Source organism: Tamandua tetradactyla, chromosome 5, assembly GCF_023851605.1.
Source record: "Tamandua tetradactyla isolate mTamTet1 chromosome 5, mTamTet1.pri, whole genome shotgun sequence".
NCBI classification, from domain to species: domain Eukaryota; kingdom Metazoa; phylum Chordata; class Mammalia; order Pilosa; family Myrmecophagidae; genus Tamandua; species Tamandua tetradactyla.
Genome location: NC_135331.1, coordinates 190,675,820 through 190,703,049, shown reverse-complemented (window position 1 = coordinate 190,703,049; position 27,230 = coordinate 190,675,820). Strand labels below are relative to the sequence as shown.

The following is a 27,230-nucleotide window of genomic DNA, read 5'->3' as shown; positions in this document are numbered from 1 at the left end:
CTCGGCCGTCACCTCATTTAGTACCAACAAACCCAGTGCAGTAATCATTTATCCACATTTAGAGATGAAGAACCTAAAGCTCAAAGGAATGCAGAGTCTTGTCCAAGATAATACAGCTACCAAATGGTGGGGTGTAGGTTCGAAACCTAGGGTGATCAGCTTACTTTCCTACAATGTCTCTCGTATTAGTTTCCTGGAGCTGCCGTAACAAGGTACGGCAGAAATGCATTGTGTGAATACAATGGCAATGTATCATCTCACGGTTCTGGAGGCCAGAAGTCTGCCATCAAGGTGGCAGCAGAAGCCAGCTCTTGCTAGTTTGCAGGCAATCTTTGGTATTCCTTGGCTTGCAGAACTTCAACCTGGGCTCAGTCCTCGCATGGCTTTCTCCCCCATGTCTGGAGGTGTGTCTCAAGCCCTCTTCTAATAAGGACATCAGTCGCCTTGGATGAGGACTCATCCTAATCCAGTTTAGCCACCTCTTAACTAATTGCATGTTCAAATAAGTCACTTTTTTTTACATACCATGGGTTAGGACCTTACATTTTCTTTCTGGAGGACACAATTCAGCCCATACCACCTCCCAACACATGCTTGATATTACATCAGGTTTTGTGCTTACATTATTTTATGATTTAATCTTCACTTCAATCTTGAAAGTTATATATTGTTTCTGCCATTCTACAGAAGGGGAACTGAGACTTGGAGAGAAATCATGGCAGGTCTCAGTAAACATTTGCTGACTGAATGAATCCGATATTTACAGAATGGCCCTGCAAGGCAGTTAATGATAAAGGGGAGGAAATGCACGGGGGGTAAAACCTGGCTGCCCTTCTAACCAACAGCCCAATGCCAAGCTAGTTACATATTCCTGTCAAGTCCTCATTTCTTTTCAGTAAAATTTCTTCAAAATTTGATTACCTTTAACATTAATTTCAAGAGAAAGAAGCATATTGTGTACCTATCAACACTATTTCTATAACAATCAAGAGTCTACTTTGTTTAGAATGATTTTCCTAGGTAATTTATGAAATAAATTCTGTGTAATCTTTTTTCAGTGCAAAAACAAAAAACCACAAATTTTCTCTAAAAGCCATGTGAAACTATTCTGTTGAAAACATTCTGTATTTGTTTATCTCAAGCAATAAAGACACATGGAGTATATCATGACAAGGAGATAAAAGACACAATGGGCTTGATTAAGCTGTGGTACCAAGTGACTTCAGATTCCAGGGGTTTAAGAGAAGACAAAAATTTACTGGTGCAAGTCTCGACAGGTCTGGGTAGGTGACTGCTGCGTGTTTTCAGAATTTCAGGCTATCTGGAACTTCTGGTAGCTGAAAAAGCTCCAGAGTCTCATACTGGTAATCCAGTGCTTTTTCCCAGCAAAAAGAATTACATTATTTCTGGTCACATTTTCTTGGCCAAAGCAAGTCACATGAACACATCTACCCCTCAAAGATTAGGGAAATGCAGGATCTTGAAAAGAACGCACTGGAAATTTGGCTAACAGTGGTAACATCTGCTATAAGGGAAAGGAAATATGTGTTTTGTGCTGAGTTCTACATCTAATAAGTGTTTGAGAAGAGCTGAACATGCTCTTTGCTTGAGTTAAAGATCAAGGATGCTACTAAATTTAAGGTTTGGAGAGTTTAAAGGAGAAAGATGTGCAATTGGGTTAAATTTGATTTTGCCTTCCACTTAAAAAGAAAACAAAAAGATTTCTATTTCTACCTTCATTTTACCAATGAGGACAGTGAGAAAGAAATCAAGTAATTTTATTGTATGAGCCTTTCAGCATCTTGGCAGAGAATGACAGCAAAAACTGTCACAACCACGGGACTATCAGTATGCACCTTATTCTAGATGGCACCAAGTTTTAATACACTTGGGGAAAATGTTATTCCTTGCAACAATGCAGGTCAGATAGAAACTGTGCCAATCTGAAAGGATGATGTACCCTTGAAAAGCAATATTTTAATCCTGACCCGTCTTGTAGAGACAGACTTTTCTTTTAATTCCTATTCAGTTCTGTAGTTTGGAACCCTGATTAGATCATTTCCACAGAGACGTGACACACCCAGTTGTGGGTATTAACCTTGGACTAGACGGAGCTGTGGCTCTACCTATTCCAGGTGGGTCTTGATTAGTTTACTGGAATGATTAAAGAGGAAACACTTTGGAAAGAACCAAGAGAACCACAGGAGACCACATAGCCAGAGCACCTTGAAGATGAAGACAGAATATACCCCCAAAGGAACTTCATGAAACAAAGAAGCCTGGAGAGAAAGTTAGCAGACCATGTGCCTTTCCAGTTGAGAGAGAAACCCTGAACTTCACTGGCCCTTCTTGAGTGAAGGTAACCTCTTGTTGGTGCCTTAATTTGGACATTTTTATGGACTTGCTTTAATTGGGACATTTTCCGGCCTTAGAACTGTAAACTTGCAACTCAGTAAATTACCCCTTTAAAAAGTCATTCTGTTTCTGGTATATTGCATTCCAGCAGCTAGCAAACTAGAACAGAAATACTGCAAATTTTGTTGTGATTTTCCATTAGCAAACTGTTTTTACAGATTTCTAATTCCATTCTCACAGTGACCCTTTGAGGTTGGCACAGCAGCTGTCCTCATCATTTTACCGATGAGGTCACTGAAGCCCAAAGAGGGCAAAGCCTTACTTATGTTTACAGCTATTAAATAGCTGAGTTGAAAACAGAAGTCAAAATCCTTGACCTCCAGCCCAGTAGTTCTCCCACTATACAAGACCATCAAACCATAATACTGGAGGGATTTAAGTCCATAGTTGAGGCAACTACAACAGAAGTAATTTTCCCATAAATAAATCTAAACAGGACTTTTCACTGCAATAGCTTCAATTTACCTGTGCTTGCACAAACCTGTATAGCAAGTCAGAAACTTTCTTTGTAAAACATGTTGAAATCAAGTCAAGTGATGTTTTACAAATATGACTCGACCCACCAGTAGATCATAGCTAAATAAAATATAATGCCCTCACTGACTCAGGATTCATGCTGACGTTCAGCTTAGCTGAAGTGAGGAGGAATTTTAAGTCTGACACTGACTTTGACATCTCTAACCACTGGGCTTTTGTAATGCACGCAGCAGAGAGGTCACTGCGTTAGGTTCAGGCTTGTTCAAGTAAACCACCCTCTGTGAACACGGCACCTATGCAGAGGGGAAACTTCTGAAGACTTCAATGGGAACCAATGATTTTTAGATGGACAGACAATGAAACTGTCTGATATAAATTGGGGGGTGGGGAAAGCCTTTGAATTAACTAGTCTGAGAAGAAATGCTGAGAAAAAATATAAATAAGCCCCCCAGCCACTTTTTGTCAAATTGGTTGTCATTCAGTTTGAAAGCAAAAGGATTCACCTCCTTTGCACTACTGAAACATCATGCAATCTCTATTTACTAAATGGGAAAAACAAAATTAATCCGTAAGTCCCACTTCTCATCTTCAAGGCATTTTAACCCAGCTTCTAGCAGAACTGCCTATGTAAAAGGGGTGCCTTGTTTGGCAAGGGTTCTGCTTAGGAGCCTGCAGTTCCCTCCTCTGGGAGGTGAAAATGATGATTACACTTAGTTGAAATATTTCGAGTGAAAGACAAACCAGGCAGCACAGGCAACTTATACGGGGTGTCAGCAGCCCACACCCCTCCTGCAGATGATCCAGTATTGGAGATACTGCTTTGATCACGGGTATGCCAAGCTGTCAGTTTTGGATCACAGCTGATCGTCTACCTCTGATTCTGAATGAAGTCACCATGATATATTTTGTTTCTTCTTATGAGAGCAGAAAAGGAGGAGGAAAGTGAGCTCATTCAGACACAGTTAAAACTTTGTCCGACAAAAATATCATTGTTTTAAAAATGGCAAGCATAGTAGCCTACAGTTGCTCAGAGAGGGGCATGTCTGAAAGTCTCCCTTTAAAGAAAAAATGGAGAACAAAATGGAACTAACCTTTGAAAGTGTTCTAGGTAATGAGCTCTTTACATAATTATCACATGTCATCTTCACAACGGCCCTGAAAGGTGGGCATTACTAGTTCCATCCTCATACTCGAAAACCTCAAGGTTCTAGCAGGACCGATCATTTGCCAAAGGTCACACACATAATGAGCACGAGAGCTTGAATTTCTACTCCGCTGTGGTTCCAAAGCTCAGACTCTTTATACTCTGCCAGCCATTACAGTCTTATAGGGTTTCATACAGAGAAATGTGGTCATTCAAATGAAGATGCCTATGTTTCTTATTATAGGCTATATCCTATTAAGTCAGAAACTAGATAATTGCTTAATGGAGGAAAACATTTAACAAACCCCTTTCTGAATCAAGGGACCCTGGAATTACATCGCCATCATTTCTGGGCATATAAGTCATCATGAAAGAGAGGTCATTTAACATAATAACAATCCAATACTTATCACATGCTCTGGACAAATTGCAAAGGACCCATCAATAGTAACTGAGGACCAAAACATATTTATACGGCGCATTAAAAATGCAAAGATTTCATAGAAGCACCTTCTGGCCAACCAGTGCCCCGTTCCTATCCCTTATTTGAAGACAATGCTGCACTCTCCTGGCCACGGTAAACGCAGGGGGCCTGTCTTGACTGTACCTGAAGACGGCGTTCCCCCCATGGCTGGGCGGGGTCTGTATGAGGAGCCTCTCCAGATTGGCGAGCACCGTCATGAATTCCTTTCTGCTGACCGGTAAACGCGTGCCGTGTCTGGTAAACGAGCCCTCTCTAAGTGACAGCACGCTGGTGTGTTCCTCAGGTGGCTGCAGGTACGCCTCAACTGGGGCCGTGCTGATGCGCAAGTCATTTCCCTGCAGGGTGAAAGTAAGATACAGACGGGAACAAACATGAGTGTCTCCTACAGCAAGCAGCTCAGGTCTGCATGTGGATTCTCTATCTTTTGGATTATTTTCAGCAGCTTTTTATTTTCAGGACGGCTTTCCCTGTCATCCCATGTATTTCTGGTATACATTACGGGAAGGCAATGCGATTTAAATATCAGCCATAACTGAATGCATTGCAAATCAAAGGCTCTCGGCTCTGTATGCCCTCGCCCACCTCCCCTCCCCACCCCCTATCCTCCGTAACTAAGCTAACAGATCCCCGGCCGCACCTGGACACAGATGTGCTTAGAACCCCGTGCTTTTACCCAGCATATAAAAACTGTGCATTTCAAATCCAGTATATTATGGTAAATAGTAAAATACAGAAGAAAACTAGAACAGCATATTAAACTATCATTTTAAGTGACTTTTCTATTGCTTTTCAATGGGAGAACAAAAAGTAAACAAGCAAAAATCAAACAGGAAAGCCCTGCCTTCTAACGTCCCGTCGGATCACGGCGTCAGGACAAGATGCTTCAGGGATGGACCTAAGACACCAAGACTGCCCCTTCTCCTGGATCCTTCCCTGTCCCAGTCTATAAAAGTATTTCATCTCTGATTCACATGCACAAAAGGTTCAAGACAAAGAATAACAGATCCAGATGCCAAATCAGCACCCACCCACCTTGAAGTGTAAAGATACCTGTGAGTGTGAGTGTGAGTGTGAGTGTGTGGGGGGATGGATACCTCATGTGATGAGAGACATCCTATGAGGAAACTTGAGGCATCCAGCATTTTAGAATTGCCTAGGGCAGCCCAAATCCAGCAAGCAGTTTCTTAGATATCTTTCTTACCTAAATTAAGATTTTTTTTACATCAAGATTTAACTCAAATAAATAAACAAGTTTCCTTTTTCATTTACTTTTGCTCAATATAAACAAAGATGTAGACAATAAAATATACTTAAAAGCCAGAGACGATAGCAAAAATACAATTATGTAAACCAGAATTTGACTATCATATTTTTATCATTCTTGGAAAACATGATCATTATGTGTTTAAATCTGATTTCTTGTCTGGCCTAAAACCCTCCTTTATCATTGGAACCCAGTGAATATACTTAGTCTTCTAGGTATGTCTCAGAGCGAAACGAAACACTGTTAAATTATAATCTTTCTCTTTAGCAGCACATACATTAGTCTGAAATCAGCCAAGTCAAAACCAGTGTGAGTGACCTTCAGCCACACAGAGGCGCACAGTGGCTGAGCACAGTCTACCTCTAAGACAATCCTGAGTTGGAGAACATGTTCCGTGTCTGCTTCCCCTTCTTCAAGGTCGTAGGCGATGGTGAACGCCAACTGTCCTCCAGCTGCTGAGAGCTACAAGAGAGGAGACGTGCGGTTACTCCACGAGGGGAGGTGGGCTTTTCAATCACTTCTTACTTACTACTTTAAAATCTTCTCACTGTTTAGGAGGACAGCACTTGGAAGAGGCAGAAAAGGCGGGAGTACCGAGCGGGAATGACACGCATTTCTTTAGAAGTAACCTCTCTACGAGCCTTGTCCATCAACCACAAGCCTGGCACAACTATCAGTGTATGTATTATTTTCCCCAGGACTGCAGGTTTGTTGAAATAGGTCAAGTTCTATGAAACAGACACAGCCTCTCCTGTCATCTCCCGAGTCTCTAGTTGGAGCTTTACAGTTTGCAAAGAGAGGAGGATCTATGTTACAAATGGGTGATTTCCAGGCGTGCCTGCAGGTCACTGATGTTCAGGGGGCTTGAATGCTGTCAACAGAGACGTCACTCCACTCCGCACGCCCCTTCCCAGACCGTAAACTAAGCTGAAACGCTGCCGGACACAGAAAAAGAAAGGGCAGCAGCAAATTTTTATGTTACGGTAAAAAAAATATAAAATGCTTTTACATTATGATAACACTCAATCAAAACTAACAAAGAAGGTATACTTTCCCCTGTGCACTCAAATAAGCTTAGTTTGAAGGAATGCTATTATTTCCTTTTCATTAAGCAAACTTTGTTCTTCAGAAACACGTGCCAAGCCCCACCAAATATAAGCTTGAGCTGCATGTTTTCTGACATTGACAGTAACATTGTAAAAAAAAATGTAAAAAATAGGAAAGCAAGGTCATGTATAGGACAGATTCCATGCACCGAGGCAGGCCTTCCTTTCCTAAGCCTCCGCTCCAGCACTGTAAATAAAGACTTGCAGAGAACAAAGCTGGTGATTTGTATTCTGCTGTTTCCTCCAGGCTGCTGCGCAGAGACCCGTTTCCGCAGCAGAGGGCTCCTGGCCCTTCCCCACACACCCAGACCCCACAGCAATTCCTGGAGAGGAGCTGGGCTCTGGCTCCCAGCGGCGTCCCGCGGGGAATGGCACACAGCTCATGAAGGCTTAGCACTCACGAGTTTTAAAATCGCAGCAGCTCCACCATGTCTTCTAAGAGCTCATTACATGGACCTCTACCAGCACTAAAATTCAGACAACTTTTATTCCCCTGGTCCCCTGAGAAATGGCCCTAATCTAATGTCCTTTTGAATATAAAATAATAAATATCTGCCCGGACTATAGCATTTGGCATTATTGTGAGTAAGGAGGAGTGAACCTATGTAAAAGGTTTTCAGTTCTATTAAGATAAGCATCCAAAATTTCACATGGCGTGCTTGTTCAAATGAGCTGGACATTTCCTCAGTGAGAGGGGACCAGAAATGCAGTAGAAAAGAATGCCTCATAGATCTCAAAGAGAACTGAACAGAATGTTCTAACTTAATCAAATTGCTTAGTAAGTGGTAAGGACTGGTTTAGGAAGGACGTTGGGAGATGTATATATATATATATATAGGTCTATCTATAGCATTCCCAAACTTTTGAGCTTCTAAATATATTTTGAATATTTAAAATTTTGATTACATGTTATTATTTTTCTGGAATATGACTCCATAAAAATGAAAAGATAAATGAATTCTTATTAACTACATATTAATAAGAATTATATATTACATATTATAATACGCTTCCCGAAGTAAGAAGCTTTGTATTAGCCATGCTCCCATTTTGCCAATAAAAAGAGCCAAAGTATGCCTAATTTGAATAGTCACGCTTTTAATACTATAGACAAAATGGAAAAATATCTCACAAGGTTTGGTTTGTTAATGTAGTTGAATCTATTTATAATTGGTAAAAATGGCCTGGTATATAAAATAATATAACATTAGAGAGGATATGGGTGGAAAAGGGAAATAGGAACAAATGGACATACAGAAGAAGAGAAGGGGCTTATGCAGTCAGTGTTAGTAAAAATACAAAGCAATGAGAGGGACAAATTCAACCTACTCCCCTGAGGCATAATAATAATAGTGAAAATCTGCTTTTTCAGTCTCATATTTTATGAACAGTATTTTTCAAACTTCTTCATGCATCTTTGATATCCATGCTTTAGCATTATTAGAACCATTTTTTGTATCATCTAACAATTTTTGGGAATGAATCCATTTTACTTCCAAGTTGTGTGAACAACAGACAATTTTTAAAATGTACCTTATACCGTCACTAGCTTTTTTTTCCTCAAGCCACAAGTACCCAGTAGTATAAGACTACACTCATGGTCTCTTTCATTCACCCTAAAGATGTTATTTAAGTGATTTTTAGAAAGGATTACTTATGAACTCACCCCATAATTTAGAAGATAAATTCCTAAGAGTAAAATGACTTATTCTCTGTTAAATTCCTTTGCTTCCAGTTTTCCTTCAACTCCATAAAGTCGGAGGCAATGAAATCACACATTTCAGGATGCTGTTTCCAGCTGATGTGTCTTCCCCAAAAGTGCATCCCCTTGTATGAGGGACTTCATAGTGAGTCAATCAGCAGACAACACCTTTTTTCTTGAGGGATACTGGATTACTTTGGAGAAAAAAAATTTAAATATATTCAGAGTATAAATTGTCCTTTCTTTTGGCTTTCAATGAAGCATCTTTGCCTTTTCTCCATCTAACTATTTCTCCATACTCCAGTTGCCACCATTACTTGGGTCCTTGACGTCTGGGTTTCTTCTCTCCGTGGCTACAGCAGCCAACTTTTCCCTATTTCTATAAAATCAAATGTGCACAGGGCTGCCAATCATCTGCTGACTTTATTGTCTCCTCTAGCTATCATCTATGGTTATTTATTTGTTTAATTGTCAAACTTTGAGATTTGGGGTATCATCCTCATTTTCTATTCCTAACCATCCATCCTTTTCTATTTTGTCTTCTTTTAACACTCCATTAAATGTGCTTATTGAAAGATCATTTATGAATGCTACTAGCAACCACTAAGGGCTCCTCTGCTGTTTTATTCTGAGTCGTTATGTGACATATGATGCTTGTTAAGACTCCTGATCCCCTTTGTCTTCTATTACATTGAATTTTTCTGATCTTCCTCCTGCTTTAGTCATACCTCTATCTCTTTCACAGATACATTTAAAAAAATTCCATACCCAGTCTGTGGATTTCTCTCAGGCTCTGCTCTCAGTCCCTCTTTATTACTTTCATATTGACTTTCTTGGAAAACTCCTTCCTTTCTGTCTCTCAGGGATTCAAGTATATTTATTACAACCTCCTCAATCTACTTCTTAAGTTGTGTGCTCTGTCCCCTACCGAATATTTGTGCAATGATGTCTCAAACACTCACATGTCCAAAGTGCATCTCATTTCCTGGATCTTTCCAGGCACCAAATTTGATTCTTTTCCCAATTTACATAATTGGGCCAATACAATTGCTTTATTTCTCTATATTTAAACTGGAAACCTTAGGTTCAATGTACTATTGTTTTCATCTTATTCCTTAGATCAGATTTGTCTCTCAATCCTCTTCTCTTAAAACATTTTTTTGCTTAACTCTCCATCCCCATTGCCACATCATATTTCCTACGTCCTCCTCAAGCATCTGAATCATTCCAGACTTCACTTGTTGGGAGAAATGTCACCACGATCACGCCTGTTTTGTGCCCTCCTAAGGCAGAGCCTCCCGTGGCCCCGGGTCCATGACCCTGTTGAGTGTTCTGCGCAGTTTCGATGCCCTCCCACCCCTCTGCAGCCCACACACCTCACCACCAAGAGGTGCCCCCTGGAGGGGCTGCAGGGGACTCCCACGGACAGTGAGGGGCAGCTGAAATGTTTCCAGGGGACACAGGAAGACTAATATTGGCGGGACACTGAGTGAACAACTGGTTCCAGGTGGTTCACAAATTAAAAATGATTTACTGTTATATTCTTTTTAATGATCTCAAGTTTTTGAGCTACGATTTTATTTACTTGTACTTTTGAGCATGTTGTATCTCTGTTAAGCATGGTTTGCAGTAGTTATGGTGATAAAGAGCAAGTATGCATAAAAATCAACGTAGAATAGGAAATAAGGGCGGTGAAATCCAAACTGATTCTAAGGCTTGCGAACTGCCCAACAGACACACAGTTCTCATTAGTAAGTAGTTCTGGTTATTTAAGAAAATAGTAAAAAAAAAAAAAAAAAGCTGTCTTTAAATGTATGTACACGATTTTTTCAAATGATTACTAAGTTATTAAAACATAAATGTACTTTGAGTTTTGGGTCCTCACTACTTCACAAATCAAACCGCAGACTCTGGCTTTGGTCCTGGGAGAACTGTGAGTCAAAATGAAGGAGAGTAGGACTAGCGAAACTCGGAAAGTTCTGTTCCAGCCTCTCTTTCTCTCCATTTTGCTACTTAAATTTACTTAAACTGATGTTTCCTGCTGAAGTCCTCATCTCTCCAACTCTCCAACCACTCAACCCTTGATTCTCTCTGTTTGCTTAGTTGTCTTTTAAAGTCACAGGTTTTTAGGTGATTTCCCTGAAGTTAGATGAGGAGGCAACGGCAACCAGAACAGATAGGAGAGTAACAAATTGTAACAGGTAGAGTTTGGTATAAACAAATCCATTCATTAACACTGACTAATTTAAAATTACTCAATTTTGGTGAAAACATTGATTTCTGTAATGTTGTAAAGCATTATATAGAACATTTCATTTGCTCCTGCTATTAAGGAACTAAAATGTCCAGCATTCCTTGGACAGACAAATGCAGTTTTCCACAGGTAAAAGAGAGTGCAATAAGGCAATTCTTATATTTCCTGGAAAGACCAGACTATATTTACCAGAGAGGAAAGTTGTATTTCTTTTCAATACAAAGAGGAAATGAATTCAGTGAGAGTTGTCCAGTCTAGAAGGGCTGCCAAGACTTAGCCTTCTGCCTCTCACTCCATCTGTATTGAGGGACACTCTCTCCAGGGGCCTGAGATGGCTAACTGAGAAGGTAGTGAAGGAAAAGGAGGCACTCCCATCCATTCCTGGAGCTGGGGAATGGCTAAGTCCTTCACTCACCTGATCCTCAAATTCACCTCATTAAGAGAAGAGCAACCCGAGCGGCTGTTCCCCATGAGCACCTGCTTTAATTCTACCTGCAGGGGAAAGGAACAGCTTGTTTGCAAGGAACATTATAGCTCCTCTGCAATATATAACCGACTGTCACACATAATAATGTAGTGAGCACGCTGCACATTGCATTAAAGATTTAATGAGGCAGGAAAGTTTCCCCTCATGAGTGGAAAAGGCTAAAGGTAATTCATAAAACTAAGCTTTACAAAACTGTGTATTACAGGCTATTTGTGTTCTAGCCTCTATTTTTTCCCTCCAATCTCAAGACCTATGAACTGAGAGGTGAAGGATGGGTGACCTATAGAGGACAATGTATCTGAAGAGGAAATCCTTTTCAAAAACTATGCCTGAAATATTTGGCTCTCTAATACTGTCAGATGATCATCATTCTTACTCCACTAAATGGAATGCAAAACCTAATATTTGTGTTTGCTTACCAGAGCAAATATTTCAGGAAGGAGACATTAAAATCAAATGATGAAAAGGCTTTGTAATACTGAGCAAGATAAAATAAACATATCTGTCAATTTCAATTTAGTATCACAAACAGGGCAAGTAATTCTTTCTAGATTCCAATGCCCCAGAGCCTTAACTCTGAAAATAACCTGGCAGTGGTTATTAATGCAGCTCTTCATAGAAACAGTATTTCAACACAGAAACAGTATTCTACTGCAGATTTTGTTATGCTCTTCTATACATTTGTATCATCAAATTAAGAGCATGTTTCTCTTCTTTCAAAGCTTGATACTTATTAGAATACAACAGGCACAAAGGGATATTAAATTAGGGAAAAGAAAATTTGCATGGGAAGTTTTAAAGTTATAGTACCTTTAAGGCATAGAAAATAAACCAGGAGTCATGGGTCTCACACAGAGAAAATAAATTTAAGAAAATCTGGCTTAGAAGACAAAAGACCAGGTTATGTAATTACAGAGGACATGACAAAGAAAGTCTTGAAGAAGTGTCACGCCTGCCTTCATTCCTTCCTGTCTACTTTTTCTACCTCCTTTCCTTCCTTTTCCTTTTTTTCTTGGAACCACAGCCGTTCTGATAACAGCAATGCACTATTCACGTGTGCAGCCATCAGCCATCAGAACTGGTTTGGGGAAGAACTGAGTGTGGAAAGTTTTGCTTATAGGCTTGGCCTCTACAGGCACTCAACGTGACAAAATAATTTTATATTCCTCTGGATTTCATTAGTATCTGAAATAATGGTGAAAATTCTGAATGCGACAGGGCCATAGACTGAGATTTACGTAGTCCATCAGAGCGCCCCCCTCGCGGACTGATTAATCAATGTCCTTGCAGCCCAGGGCAGCTGCTCACTCAACTCCTCTACCGCTTTTTCTCCACGTCGCCACACCTCCAAACATTCTCACAGGCGAGTCAACACCGGCAACCAGTGTTCCTTGTGGGTAATGCCAAGGGATGATCATTATAGCGTTTTATTGGCAGAAGGGAAAAAGTAATTCTGAAAGACATATATCTAGAGGAACTAGGCCAACCTGAATTCCCAGAAGAATTTCTATTAAATTGTTTATTCACTTGCATAATGTCAACCTATCTTCCACGTAAGCTGTCTATCTTCACTGTAACAAAGTAAGGCCAATTATACCTTTCCTGTAATCAGTTAGGACTGAAAGCAAATGGAATTACAATGATTTGATCAGTTAAAAATGCTTCTGGCTGCAACTGAAAACCAGAAAGTAAGTTTTCTCACATCACGAGAAGTCGAGGTAGACAGACCACACTTTGAAATGTAAAAACAAACCAAACTAAAAAAAATGGATTTTTCTTTTCCTATTTCACACGTCTTCTTCAACCACTTAGATCCATTTTAGGACACTCAAAAGTACAAACACCCTACAGATATATCTGCTTAGCATTGTACAGAAGAGGATGCAATACTTAGAAAGGCAAAGTCCCATAAAATAAATTAGTGTTGAATGCCTGTTATGATTTTTCTGGCTTAGAGAACTACTTTCTGCTTTGTTACATAAACTGATCAAGCCCTGAGTTGAAATACTACCATCTCAACAGAGTGACTACATGGTAACAGGCAAGCTCTTCTGCTTTGTGTTACCAGGCCTGGACTGAACCCAGGGACTTTGCAACAGCTGCTTTTCTCCTGTTTACTTATGTTTGGATGAAACATTCCATAACTATTCTAGCTGTGGATTGCGTTAATTGATGTGGAAATATACAGTACAACAAAAATATACATGTAATACGCAATTAAACATTTATTTAATCAAATAAACCACACGTTATGGCTTTACATACATACATCAATTTCTTATTGAAGGGGGCTCACAAAAAGTTCTCTGTCAAGAAAAGGGAAAACTGCATGTTCATGACATACAGTATTGATGGCTGATTACAATAACAGGACACATTTTAATCCAAGTTCCATTAAGTTAAAAAGAAACAGACTTACTATTTTCACAAAGATGCCAAATGTATGAAAACAAAATACATAATCCTTGTGGAAATTTATAAGAATTCTGTAAAAAAGAGATAGAGGCACTGCTATTTTCTATTTGAATGAGAATTTTAGTTTACCTTTCACTGTTTAAGGATTCTGTCTTTTAAGAATATTCACTATCTTTGAGGGCAAGTGACTCTTTATGCTCTTTCATTGATTTAAAAAAAAAAAAGGAGTGTGGGAAAAACAGAGTTTTCTTCCTACCCATATGCAATCCTTGATTGGCTCAGCCTACTGAACATGCCTGAGTGCTGACTGTGCAAAATGAGCTCGGTCAAGCTCAGGTTACTTTACGAGGATGGAGGGCATTTTGAGTAACATTCAACTTATTTCTCCCCAAAGCAGGAGCCAGGGTACCAGCCCTTAGGAACAATATTTTTCATTAGATGATAAATGTTATTGATCTGCCATTATTCCCTTTTCTCTCTTCTCTCATTCGTAAACTCTGCAAGCGATTCTTTATTACACCGCTAGCAGTTGGTTATGAATTTTAGAAGCTAGGACTCTCAAAGGTGCCATGTAAACTAAGTCACACTTCAGAGGAGAATCAACAGACTAATAAAACACATTCAAGAGTCTTCTTCCAGACTACACAGGTACAAAGTTGTTCATTATGTGGCAGGCCTGTTAATAGTGGAGACATTTATAAATCACACAAAAGATCAAGCTGATTCCTGGAGATTCTCCAGACTGATTTTTTATGCAACCTCTGCCTTTAACTGCTACACAGCCCTTGGGAAGGTAATTTACGCTCTCAGAGCCTCAGGTAAAATGAGCTGAGTTATACCTAGCCCAGAGTTTGTTCTGAGAATGAAATGAGAAAATATACATAAAGCTCCTTACCAGGGACAACGCACACGGCTTGGATTCAGTGAGTGTTCTCAGTCACACTCTTCAGGAAGGGTAGCATTCCAAATTAAAACACCACAAACACTTCACACTTAAAACCTAATGACAATGACATTTACTGCGTGATTCTAAATGTATTCTAAAATCTCATGGTTCTGGCCTTCTGCCACAGCGATGGCAGGATTCGGAAGCTATTCATGTTTTTACGTTTCCTTGTGGTACTTTGCATAAGCACATTAGACTCTGCATAAATATCTGCTGAATTCCAATCAAATGCAACATCATGGATCATTTCAATGTATTAACCTTGTAGAAGGTATAAAAAGCTGAGACAGATTAAAACGGTCCTAATGAAATATCGTGCCATTGTTATTAAAAATATATTTTTATTGGTTTCTCTATTCTCTTTATCAGTCCTAAAACCAAAGCCAAAGGAGATGTGTTTGAGTTTTTCTGCGATTTGCACTTACTATAGGAGCTAACTGTTCCATAGAAGCACAAATGCATTTGCTTTAAAATAGGGAACTTCAGCATTCAAGAAGTTGAAGGGGGGAAATCAATATTTAAGTAATTTAGACATTTACACACGTAAATCAACATATGTGCTTTTTGTCAGCTTCTATATGCTAGATGACGGTGTAAGTTCAAGCACCCACTAATACATGCTTTATAAGCCATAAATACATTTTCAAAATGTTTCGACATATCAGCAAACTCAAGTTACTCAGCATCAATGAGACGCGTCAGGCACAGACTATAGGAGGAAGGTCCAGCCACCGTGGTCACTAGTCCAACACTGAGATTGATTCCTGACATCACCGTTTAAGAGAAGACAAACTGGAGTTCATCCAAACAGGGGTGACCAGGTACTGGCGGCTCTAAAAGCCAAACAAGTGGCTGAGAAAGGAGGTGGCAGTCTTTAACCTTAAAAGGAGAAGATGTAGGGAAAATACAATTGTTTTCTTAATTGTTTCAAACATTTGAATGTCAATTATGTATGACAGGAAGAAAACTTGCTCTGTCATAAAGCAGATTTAGAACCTATATAAGGAAATGTTTGGGGCAGGGGGTGTTTTTTGATCTTGTGTAAGAATAAACTTTAAATACCAAGATCTGTTGAAATGGACTAAGCTCCTTCCTAAGGCATTCGCACTTTTAAATACTTGTAAACGGTCTATTGGTTTGGGATGATGGACAAGTTCCTAAATCTGCTGAGAGGTGGGACAAGGTGATTTCACTGAGCAACTTGCGATTCCACCAGCTGATCCCTTAATAGTTGGTTGCTTAAATATTAGGGTTAATTTTCTGCAATTCCTACTGCAGAACACCAGAATAGTATTCAGCTTTATATACACCTACTCCATGTGACGTGGCTTTAGAGCTAAAGCTTATACAGGACAAAAATACAAATTTTGTTAAGAGAGAATCCTTGAACAGACAGTATTCTGTCTGTTCAGTACAATCCGTACAATCTATACATTTAAAGTTTAAAAATGAAAACATGTCAGTTATTTTTTAGGCAAGATGCAGATAAAATAAAAACCATATTTAAATGACCAGTCTCAAAAAATAAGGGGGCACAATTACTGAGTTATGCATAGTCAAAACCATTAAAATCAAAGTATTATATATATATACATATTTTATTTTTTTTTGCATGGGCAGGCACAGGGAATTGAACCCTGGTCTCTGGCATGGCAGGTGAGAACTCTGCCTGCTGAGTCACAGTGGCCCACCCTGACAACTATGGCCCACTCCTATTATGTTTTATAATGAAGAACTTGAATCTCTAAGAGGTTAATTTTTTCTAGGTCACACTATTACTTTAGCAATATTGACACACATCCTTGATTTGCCTACCTTTTTAACCATTTCCTCTCAAAGCACACGCACGTCCAAACATACACACAGACACACACTCAAACACTCTCATGAACGCATGCTATGTCTGTATTGCAAAGATCACATGCTTCAAAAAATGTCCACTCTCTAATCTTAGCTCATATATTTACTGTATGACCTTGAGCAAATTCACTTATCTCTGTAACTACTTGATGCCTAAAAGAGAATGAAAATACCTACCTTGAGGGACTGTTATAAGAAATTCATGAAAGAAATAGGTAAAATCTATTCTCCCTGTTCTATACCAGGCATCTAAAATTTGTTTAAGCATTACCTCTTCCTTTACTACTAATACTGGGAACTCAATATACATTTGAAAGAGTTTTTATTGATTTGATTTTTTGTTTGTTTTTCGCATGGGCAGGTACTGGGAACCAAACCCAGGTCTCCAGCATGGCAGGCAAGAGTTCTGCCTGCTGAGCCATCATGGCCCACCCTGATTTGATTTTAAGTGTATAGAAAATGAAATACTATTTTCTCTTAAACATAAAAATATATTCTTTTTATTCATAATAAGAGAAAAACAAAGAAAAACTTTGCAATATGCCCATTTTTCACCTGTCAGATTAGTGAAGACGCCAGTGTTTGAAAATACACTCTACTGGTGAGCGGGTTAGGAAAACAAGTGCCTCATTGGTGATCAGAGGTATAAAATCCACAGGAACAATCTGGCAATAGCTACCAAAATTCCACGCGCAGATATCCTCTGGCACAGCAATTCCACCTCTAGAAATTTTTTTTTTTTTTTTTTTTTAACATGGGCAGGCACTGGGAAGCGAACCCGGGTCCTCTGGCATGGCAGGCAAGTACTCTGCCTGCTGAGCCACCGTGGCCCGCCCCACCTCTAGAAATTTATCCAGTTGGTATACATGCATACATGGGATTTATCTGTTTCACTGCCACAATGTTTGTAATAGAAAACAATACTGAAAACAGCCTCACCTCCATCAATAGGGACTGATAATAGACGTAACGGCAGGGATAATGACAGACACAACAACTAACACTCACATCAGCTTACTAAATGTCATGCATCCTGCAGTGTGACTCTACATATACTAACTCATTTAATCCTCAAAACAACGTTGGCCCAGGCTTACACAGCTGGCATGTTATTATTCTAAAGATGAAAAATCTGAAGCACAGAGTAATTAAGTGCTTGTTCAATGTTACAGAGTTGGGAAAACCAAGATTTGAACCCGCTCAGTTGGCACTAGAATAAGTGTTTAATCTCTAAACTAATGGCCAAATTAATTTGAGAGTATTTTTTCAATGAATACAATTGACAGCAATAAAAATGGAGAAGGAAACTTTATCCACTAATCTGGAATTCTTTTCAAATTATATTAGATTGCAATGTGGTTTTAGAATGCATATGTCAACATGTGTGTAAAAGGAAGAATTGTATATATATGCATATATGTACATATGTGACTATGTATGTATACATACATATGAGCATGTATTATCTCTTAAAACTTGAAAGTGTAGAAATAAAGAAAATAAAAATGAGTGCCAAAAATAATGGTGGTCCATGCCGGAGACCCGGGTTCAATTCCCAGAGCCTGCTTATGCCAAAATAAATAAATAAATAAAAAATACATGGTAGTTAATGTTTCAGTATTATTTATAATTAATTATCTCAGATGAAATGCCTCAAACAGACAATCAGCATTGCTATATGGAATATCTGAATGAAGTAAAATATTTGTGATTTCACCACCTAAAAATCACCACTGCTAGTCCATCAGAAAATGCATTTCATACAGTGAGAACATATTTAGAGGGGTTCCTGGAAGAGAGACACTGGAAAATACAATGAAAAGAGAGGCAAGAGACCTGAGTATGAGGCAGTGCTACCTCAAACCAATCAAGCTATTTTAAAAAATATTTGTTTCTTAAGAACAAAACCAAAAACAAAATACAGACTGTGGAGCTGAAACGTACTGAAGTTATGTCTCAGAGTGAGTACTTTGTGGAAATATGACCTCAAACAAATAATTTACCTAAGTGAGCTTAAAGTCATTCCTACTGTATGGGTTTTAACATTTTCCTACTTCCTTTATTGTATTTCCTTGTGATAAGGATGAAATAAAAATGCTGACATGTTTTGAAGACTAAATAAATACACACATGTAGAATTTTATTCTTTGACACCTATAGTTCTAAGATTTCCTGACGTAAATGATGATAAAAATCAGATACCCATAAGGTCATACTTCTTAAATTAAGTTTTCCAGATACCTTGCTTCATTAGGGAAATTTTCTAGCACAAAGAAATTGTTACTTTCAGGTAAATAAATTACATAGCATTTTAGATTCGCCTTCATACGATAATTTTTTCCTGGTAAATAAATAATAAGAATAAAAGAGTCCTACCAGAATCTGCAAATTTCATTGCACATACCTTCCCAGTTCAAAAATTTTCTTTCTAATTTAAAGGAAATGGTGACTAAAGTTTCAAGATAAAGTGGAATATTTCTTATGAGACATTTGAGAAAGTTTGTGATTTTTCTACTAACTACCCCAGTTCCCATAAACCTAAAGTACCTTTTTAGAACAAACAGAGTATAGACAGTGTTCTTTACTGTTTTCTAAGAAAACAGAGTTCCTGCCACACAAAGACAGACAGACCCTCAGGACACTCCCAAGCTCCTGCTAAGAGTTCAGAGCGGGCCACGGAAGCAGCCCTGTCAATCACAGCATGAAACACACTTCTGCCTTTCTCACGGGGCTGCAGATGTTTACGCAGCTTTGGACACTTATTTTCTTCGTGCACTTTCATATCAGCACAGCAACTGCATACTTCTTGGGGCAGGGGGGACCTTTACTTGTTCTGCGAACTTTAACTTATTGCATTGGATTTGGTAGTAGGTATTTTATTTTAAATATTAATTCTGAAGATTTTTTTTCTATTTCCTCTGTTTCTCTCTTTCTTCTCAGTCGTAATTGAACTTCCCTCCCACACAGAACAGCTGTTTCTCTGTTTAAAAGAAGGAAAGGAATTTAACACCATAAATACCACACCCCAGTCACAACTCATAGGCGAAAGCTTCTGTGCCCCATTGATTTTTGAGGTCCTCATCAACGTTTCCCGTTGTGCTAGCATTTAGACCTTGGTCTGTGGATTTAGACCTCGGTCTGCGGAAAAGCACAGGACCTGAGCTGCCAGTTGAAAGAGGAAGCTTCCACCGTGGAAGTTATGCTCTGCAGCTCCTGAAGTCAGGTCATAAAAGACCAAGCGGCTGCCCTTGTTTTCTGGGCACACACTCCACCGGTGCCCTGAGCTGCCCTGAGGAGGCAACCACCCTGAGGTCACCATGCTTTGAGGAAGCCCGAGCTACAGAGACAGGCCGTGTGTCAGCGCGCTGGCTGTCAGTCCTCTGGCTGTCAGTTCCAGCCGAGCACAGCCTTCGGTCACCACAGTCCAGGCACCAGACAGGAAAGAGAGCGAGCCCCAAACCATCCGATTGACCCGCAGCCCTGTGAGTCTGCCTGCCTGGGACTGTGGATGTAACAGCCCGACAGTGAGCCACCCTGAGTTGCAAAGCCCTGCCTAAATTCCTGATCCCCAGAATTTCTAAGCATAATTTGAGGTGGTTTGTTACTCAGCGATAGATAACTGGAGCACCCCAGGTTTTCATTTTCTTCCAAATGACGCTGAGTGCTTAGCCACCACCCGCCACCATCTGCACTTCTACAGATGTGCTTTTATTTAAAATGATTTTTCCTTGGGACTCATGATTATTCAGTCTATTCACATATTACCATTTTGGGGGGGGGGCATGGTCTGGGAATCGAACCCAGGTCTTCCACATAGAAGGCAGGCATTCTATCCACTGAACCACCCGTGCACCCAAATATTCATATATTATTTTTATGAGCAAAGAACAGAGTGGCTTTGCCCTACCTAAAGTTTTTGGTCACATTTCTTTATTTCATTTCATTCATTCATCCTCTAAACATTCACTGAAAGAGTAATTCATGTTTAAAACTTGGACAGACTTCAAAAATACAGAGATGAACAGAATAAGGTAACTGATCTCTGGGAGACAGAGAAAGAGAAACTGGTCAGCAGTGACACAGTGTATGATAAGCATTATGTGTCATTTTTCCCCTAGATTCTTGACTTAAATTCTTGATTTATCCCCCTTCTTTTCCCTCTTCCTCCAATGTCTTACTGCTCTTCTTATTTTATGATGAAAGCATTGAGGAGGTGGGCATTACTTCTGGGCAATGCTTTGGGCCACATATGAGAGATTTTTGCTTTATAATACTTTTTTCATTTTCTAAACAATATATATATAATTTACATTCATCACAATAGGGATTTTAGAGCATATTCTTAAGATTTTTATGTGGGTACTTGATCTATTTATTCATTTATTTATTTGTAATTTTAATTTACACTTGCCTCACCAAGGTCAGAGTAAGAAACCTGAACACACATAATTGTGTGTGTGTGCGTATGTGTGCATGTGTGTGTATGTGTGAGTGTATGTGTGTGTATGTGGTTTACCATGAAATAATTTAATAAGTATTCCATAGGTGTAGAAATACCTTCACCCTGTCTATGGAAGTAAAATTAACATGCCTCTATTAATCATTATTTTTCCACAATATTTTAATATTCAACAAGTTTTATTTGCTAAGTTTTACACCTTCTCTTCTTACTTTTCAAAGACTGAATCATGTATTAAAGTCTGTCCTTACTGCAGTTGGGTTTGCTTGTATACCAATAATGAAGTATCAGAGAATATGAAGTGAGTATTATTTAAACATGAGATTAGTAATATATTGCCATAGAGTTTAAAAAATTTTAACAAGGAAGTGCTGAAGAAACTAATGGTGTGAATAGTTTCATAGCTAGAAGTCAAAGTTAGAAGCATTTCTAATTAGCAGCTAAGTGTAGCAAATTATACTAAGAAGAAAAAACTGCTTCTCTGTTTAATCATGTGATTTATTTATTTAAAATAATAAATTAAGAATCCAATAAACAATATAATGCAAGGAACCTCACTATTTCTAAAAAGGAGATCAAATTTGACAACATGCTTTAAATTCATTTCAAAATGTTTAAAAATGAGAGAACGTATTATTGAAAAATATCCTTTATGCAAGCAAAGTGGCATAATAAATTTTTAGCAAATTAATGCCATAATAGACATTATTGGTGTTACACCATATTTGGCTAATGAGAATTGAGGAAATGTGAATGTGTATCATAAACATCGGGCAAGCACATACATATTACTTTTGCTAATATCTTATTTTATACAGCTGACATTCAAGAAAATGTTATCAATTTTCTAGACCAAATAAGGTTCTTATAATCGTGATTACTATTAGGTAATTCAATAAGCGTATTTTTACACCTGGCTTGGTGTTAAGCTTGAACTCATGGAAAGTGAGTATAAAATAGCAAAGAGACTCAATGTATTTCTTCAGATCATTATTCCATAAAAATTCTCAAAAATAAATAAAATTGTCTTTGTTATATCAAGGCAGAGTTACAGGAAAGCCTGGTGGCTCTATCCCAGGATGAGGAGGTGAAGATTCCTCTCGGGAGACGCAGGTGCTGTCCTGGAGGGAGCCTCCTGCCAAGCAGGTGTGCAGGGGCAGGGCGGGGCTCTGAGCCGTCGCTGTGGAGCCACCAGTGAGGTATTGTCGCAGCAAAACAGAGCTGCAGATAATTGAGGAGCATCATAATCGGTAAGAACCTATATATATGTATATATTTTGTCCTCAAACTCCATGCACTGAAATGCCTAATGTTTATTTTGTTGCTATTCAGTTGGTTCTAAACTTCGTGTCCCTAGAAGTTTCCTGCTCGCATTCAAGGCAATGTGCACGCTCTTGTGACAGTGAGGCACACTCAGCTGGGCCACCTAACTTGTGTAAATGTGTGAACTGCGATCAGCGTCTGTAATATTTTAGAGGCATGTTTAATACTTCACTTCTAGCTCCTTTACAGTATACAGTTAGGGCTAAACTCAATTACAATAAAAGCAGTTGAACTTACTCCACTGCATTTCATTCACTCAGACTCAGAGACCAAGATTTGTGATTGGTGACAGAGGCCAACTCGGACAAGTTCTTCTTTCCTTACATAGTTTCATAAAGATGCAGAAGAGATCATCAGTTACGTCCCCCAGGATATTACCTAGGTGATTTATCTACTGACTATTTAAAACGCCATCCATGTACTTGAATATCCTAATAACATCAACAGAACCTATATAATTAACAATGAACACATTAACTTTGCCTATTTGCATTAAAAGGCTTGATTCAAAAACAGGCAGTTTTGATTTTACAGTTGTTCGTAAAATGTACCCCCCCAATAAACATTTTGTGGCTCTAATAAAATTCACTTATTCAATTTAAAGTATATTTATGCTAATGGATTTCTTATGGCAAAAATAGTCCCAATATAACATGTGCATGGGAAAGGAAAATGCCATTATTATATTCCCTTTTCAGTTTAACATCCTGTTTTTGTTCTACTTTAAACACACTTGCTGTGTAAAATAGGTGAATAATTTAAAAAAATAAGGAAAACCAGGTGTCCGATGAGGGACTTCCACATAATGACAAAGTGCTAGATGGAATAATTCTCATGAGGGATGATTCCGTTTTTGGGTTTTCATCTATACTTGACATTCTGTGGACAACATTCAAAAAACACCTGAAGAATCAGACATGAATTCTCTCCCTTAATAACCTGAGGTTTCTCTAATTGTATCATGTTTTTATATAACCCACTTACAAACCTATGGTAGAAGTGAAGTCTCAAACAGCAGTGGTGTCCAATAAAAGTAATTCTTAGGCTCCCTTAAATCACTGAAGGAAAGCTGTCCCTCAGTGCACCAGAGCAGCAGGTGCTCTTGGAACCCAGCCCAGCCCAGCCCCAGCTCAGCCCCAGCCCCAGCCCAGCCCAGTCCCAGCCTAGCCCAGCCCAGCCCCAGCCCCAGCCCAGTCCCAGCCTAGCCCAGCCCAGCCCAGCCCCAGCCCCAGCCCCAGCCCCAGCCCAGCCTAGCCCAGTCCAGCCCCAGCCGAGCCCAGCCCTAGTCCCAGCCCAGCCCAGTCCCAGCCCAGCCCAGCCCAGCCCAGTTCAGACCCAGCCCAGCCCAGCCCCAGCCCAGCCCCAGCCCTAGTCCCAGCCCAGCCCCAACCCAGCCCAGCCCAGTCCAGCCCAGTCCAGCCCCAGCCCAGCCCAGCCCAGCTCAGACCCAGCCCAGCCCAGCCCCAGCCCAGCCCAGCCCAGCCGAGCCGAGCCCAGCCCCAGCCCAGCCCCAGCCCTAGTCCCAGCCCAGCCCCAACCCAGCCCAGCCCAGCCCCAGCTCAGCCCCAGCCCCAGCCCAGCCCAGTCCCAGCCTAGCCCAGCCCAGCCCAGCCCAGCCCAGCCCCAGCCCCAGCCCCAGCCCCAGCCCAGCCCAGCCCAGTCCAGCCCCAGCCGAGCCCAGCCCTAGTCCCAGCCCAGCCCAGTCCCAGCCCAGCCCAGCCCAGCCCAGTTCAGACCCAGCCCAGCCCAGCCCCAGCCCAGCCCCAGCCCTAGTCCCAGCCCAGCCCCAACCCAGCCCAGCCCAGTCCAGCCCAGTCCAGCCCCAGCCCAGCCCAGCCCAGCTCAGACCCAGCCCAGCCCAGCCCCAGCCCAGCCCAGCCCAGCCCAGTCCCACCCAGCCCAGCCCAGCCCAGCCCAGCCCCAGCTCCAGCCATAGCCCCAGCTGCCCTTAACTCTCAGACCAAACCTGCTCTTTGTTCAGAGCTGGGGGAACCGAACTTTTATGCCAAGCTGTGTCACAATTTGTCTCACAACATTTTTCCACAAGAATAGCTCCTTCACTTCTGTCCTCCACCTTTTTCTATATGGAGGTGAAGCTTCAAGCCACATTTTCAGAGTCTCAGGGAAAGGGGGAGGAGAAATGGGTGATTACCATGACATCTTCTCCATTCATTTTTTTTCATCCCATTATTTCTTCCTGGTCTTGTGCAAAAAAGGATGTCAGCCCAAAGAGGAAAGTACTCATATACATTGTATAAATTTCTTACTCATATACATTGTATAAGTTTCTTACTGATGTTAATAAAAATTAACTCAAATGTAGCAGCTTAGAGAAACACACATTTATTATCTCCCTCCTACAGGTTAGAGTACCACTGCCATCTCAGAGGTCTAAAATCATGGTGCTGGTTGGGCAGAGTTCCTGCTTGGAGACTCTTGGGGACAACAGTTTCCTTACTCACTCATGCTGTTGGCTAAGCTCATTTTTTGCAGTTGTAGAAGTAAGGTGCCCGTTTCCTTGCTGGCAGTCAGCAAAGACCCATTCTCAGCTTCTAAGAGGCCACCCACTTCCCCCTTCAGAGCCAGCAAAGTGGTCTCAGTCTCTTTGATGCTTTAAATCTTTCCTGGCTCTCCTTCTACTGTCATATCATTCTGTCCTGCTTTTCTGCATTCCTCTTTTCTACTTTCAAGGATTCATGTGATTAGATTGGGTCCACCAGCCCATCTCATAAAGGACATAAATGTACAAGTCCAAGAAGCCCAAAGAACTCCAAACAGAATAAATCCCGGTATGCCTTCCCCAAGGCACATACTACTCAGTCTGTCAAATGTTGAACATATGTAGAGCTGTGTTCCAGTAGTCATGTTTCTTGAGGATGATTGAATAATGATACAGCTGTCACAATGTGACTGTGTGATTGTGAAAACCTTGTGTCTGATGCTCCTTTTATCTACCTGGTCAACAAAGGAGTAGAACATATGGAATAAAGATAAATAATAGGGGGAAAAATGCTAAAATAAATTTAGTTTAAATGCTAGTGATCAATGAAAGAAAGGGGTGGGGGGTATGGTAGGTATAATTTTTTTTTTCCTGTGTTCGTTTTATTTCTTTTTCTATTGTCTTTTTATTTCTTTTCTGAATTAATGAAAATGTTCTAAGAAATGATGAATATGCAACTAAGTGATGATATTGTGAATTATTGATTATGTATGTTGTTTTATTTTGTTTCTTTATTTTTTTAATTAATAAATAAATTTTTAAAAAATGTTGAAGAGAAGAAGAAATCCTGAAAGTGGCAAGAGAAAAAAAATCTACTATATACAAGGGAAACCAAACAAGACTCAGTTCAGACTACTCAACTAGCACCCTGGAGGCAAGAAGGCAGTGGTATGATATATTCAAGATCATGAAGGAGAAAGACTTCCAGCCAAGAATGCTGTACCCGGCCAAACTACCCTTCAGAATTAAGGGACAGATTAAAATTTTCACAGACTAAGAAGTCTTGAAAGAATCTGTCAACAAGAGACCGGCCCTATAAGCAATACTAAATGAAGTTCTGTTGGCTGAAAAAAAAAAAAAAAGACAGGAGAGGGAGGTCTGGAGACAGAATTGAAGAATACCACTAAGGGTAATTTAAAGAACACAAAGAAAAAGAGGGAAAAGAATATATAGATGTGACAAATAAAATAAAAAAGATTAGATGGTGGATTAAAAAAATACCTTTTCAGTAATAACTTTGAATGTTATTTACCAATTAAAAGATACAGATTGGCAGAATGGATTAAAAAACGTAATCCAGCTGCTTACAAGAGACTCATCTTAGACACAAGGATACAAACACATCGATAGTGAAAGGATGGAAAAAAGATGTTCCATGCGAGTTGTAATCAAAAGAAAGCCTGAGTAGCTATACTAATATCAGACAAAATAGACTTTAAATGTAAAGACATCATAAGAGACAAAGAAGGACACAATATACTAATTAAAGTGTCAACTCTCCAAGAAGATAAAACAATCGTAAATGTTTATGCTCCCAATCAAGGAGCTCCAAATCATCTGAGACAGACCTTGGGAAAACTAAAGGGAGCTAGATGTTTCAACAATAATAGGAGGAGACTTCAATACACCACTCTCCTCTATAGATAGAACATCCAGACAGAAGATTAACAAGGAAATAGAGAAGTTACATAACTTGATAAATGAATTAGACCTAACACATATATATAGGTCATTGCACCCCAAGGCACAAGCATTTACATTCTTCTCTACTGCTCATGGAACGTTCTCCAGGATAGATCATACACTGGGGCACAAACAGGTCCCTATACATTTAAAAATACTGAAATTATTCAAAGGACTTTCTCTGATCACAATGGGATGAAGCTGGATCTCAATAACCACCAAAGAACGAGAACATTCACAAATATATGGAATTAAATACAAATCTGCCAGACACAAAAGGACAGATACTGTATGATTCCACTTTTATGACCAGCATAAAGGTATAATCAGAGGCTTTTACTGCAGAATATAGAGGACTTAGAGATACATAGAAGCTAGAGATGGGCGAACAGTTAGCTAATGAGGTTCAACTCCAATGTAAGGGAATAGATAGGAGCAAAGGTGATTCTCTAGTGGGTCTAGAAGTAATATTACCATATTCAAGATGAACAAGATTGAAAGGGGTTGTATAGACCTACATGTTCCATTGATTCACACTAGAAATATGAATGAGTTCTCGTAAGAATTACTTCAAAGATATGATTCTTGTATAAAGAGTGTTTAAGTCCAGGGTAGAGGGGGAAAACTGCTATTGCATGCTCTGAGCTATGTTCAAAAGTAAACCATCGGGCAGGTCAGGGTGGCTCAGCAGGCAGAGTTCTTGCCTACCAC

At 39.8% G+C, this 27,230-nt stretch overlaps 1 protein-coding gene across 3 annotated transcripts in view; it reads right to left on the bottom strand.

Annotated features, from left to right (window-relative positions):
• The window catches only part of LAMA2 (laminin subunit alpha 2), a 546,302-nt gene that overhangs the window by 243,775 nt on the left and 275,297 nt on the right, over nucleotides 1-27,230 (bottom strand). For all 3 annotated transcript variants that reach the window (XM_077162869.1, XM_077162870.1, XM_077162871.1), the window contains exons 13-14: nucleotides 6,145-6,246; nucleotides 4,644-4,855 (exon numbers count right to left, since the gene is read on the bottom strand). In XM_077162869.1, coding sequence (XP_077018984.1) covers nucleotides 4,644-4,855; nucleotides 6,145-6,246 — 314 coding nt within the window. The remainder of the gene's footprint in view (nucleotides 1-4,643; nucleotides 4,856-6,144; nucleotides 6,247-27,230) is intronic.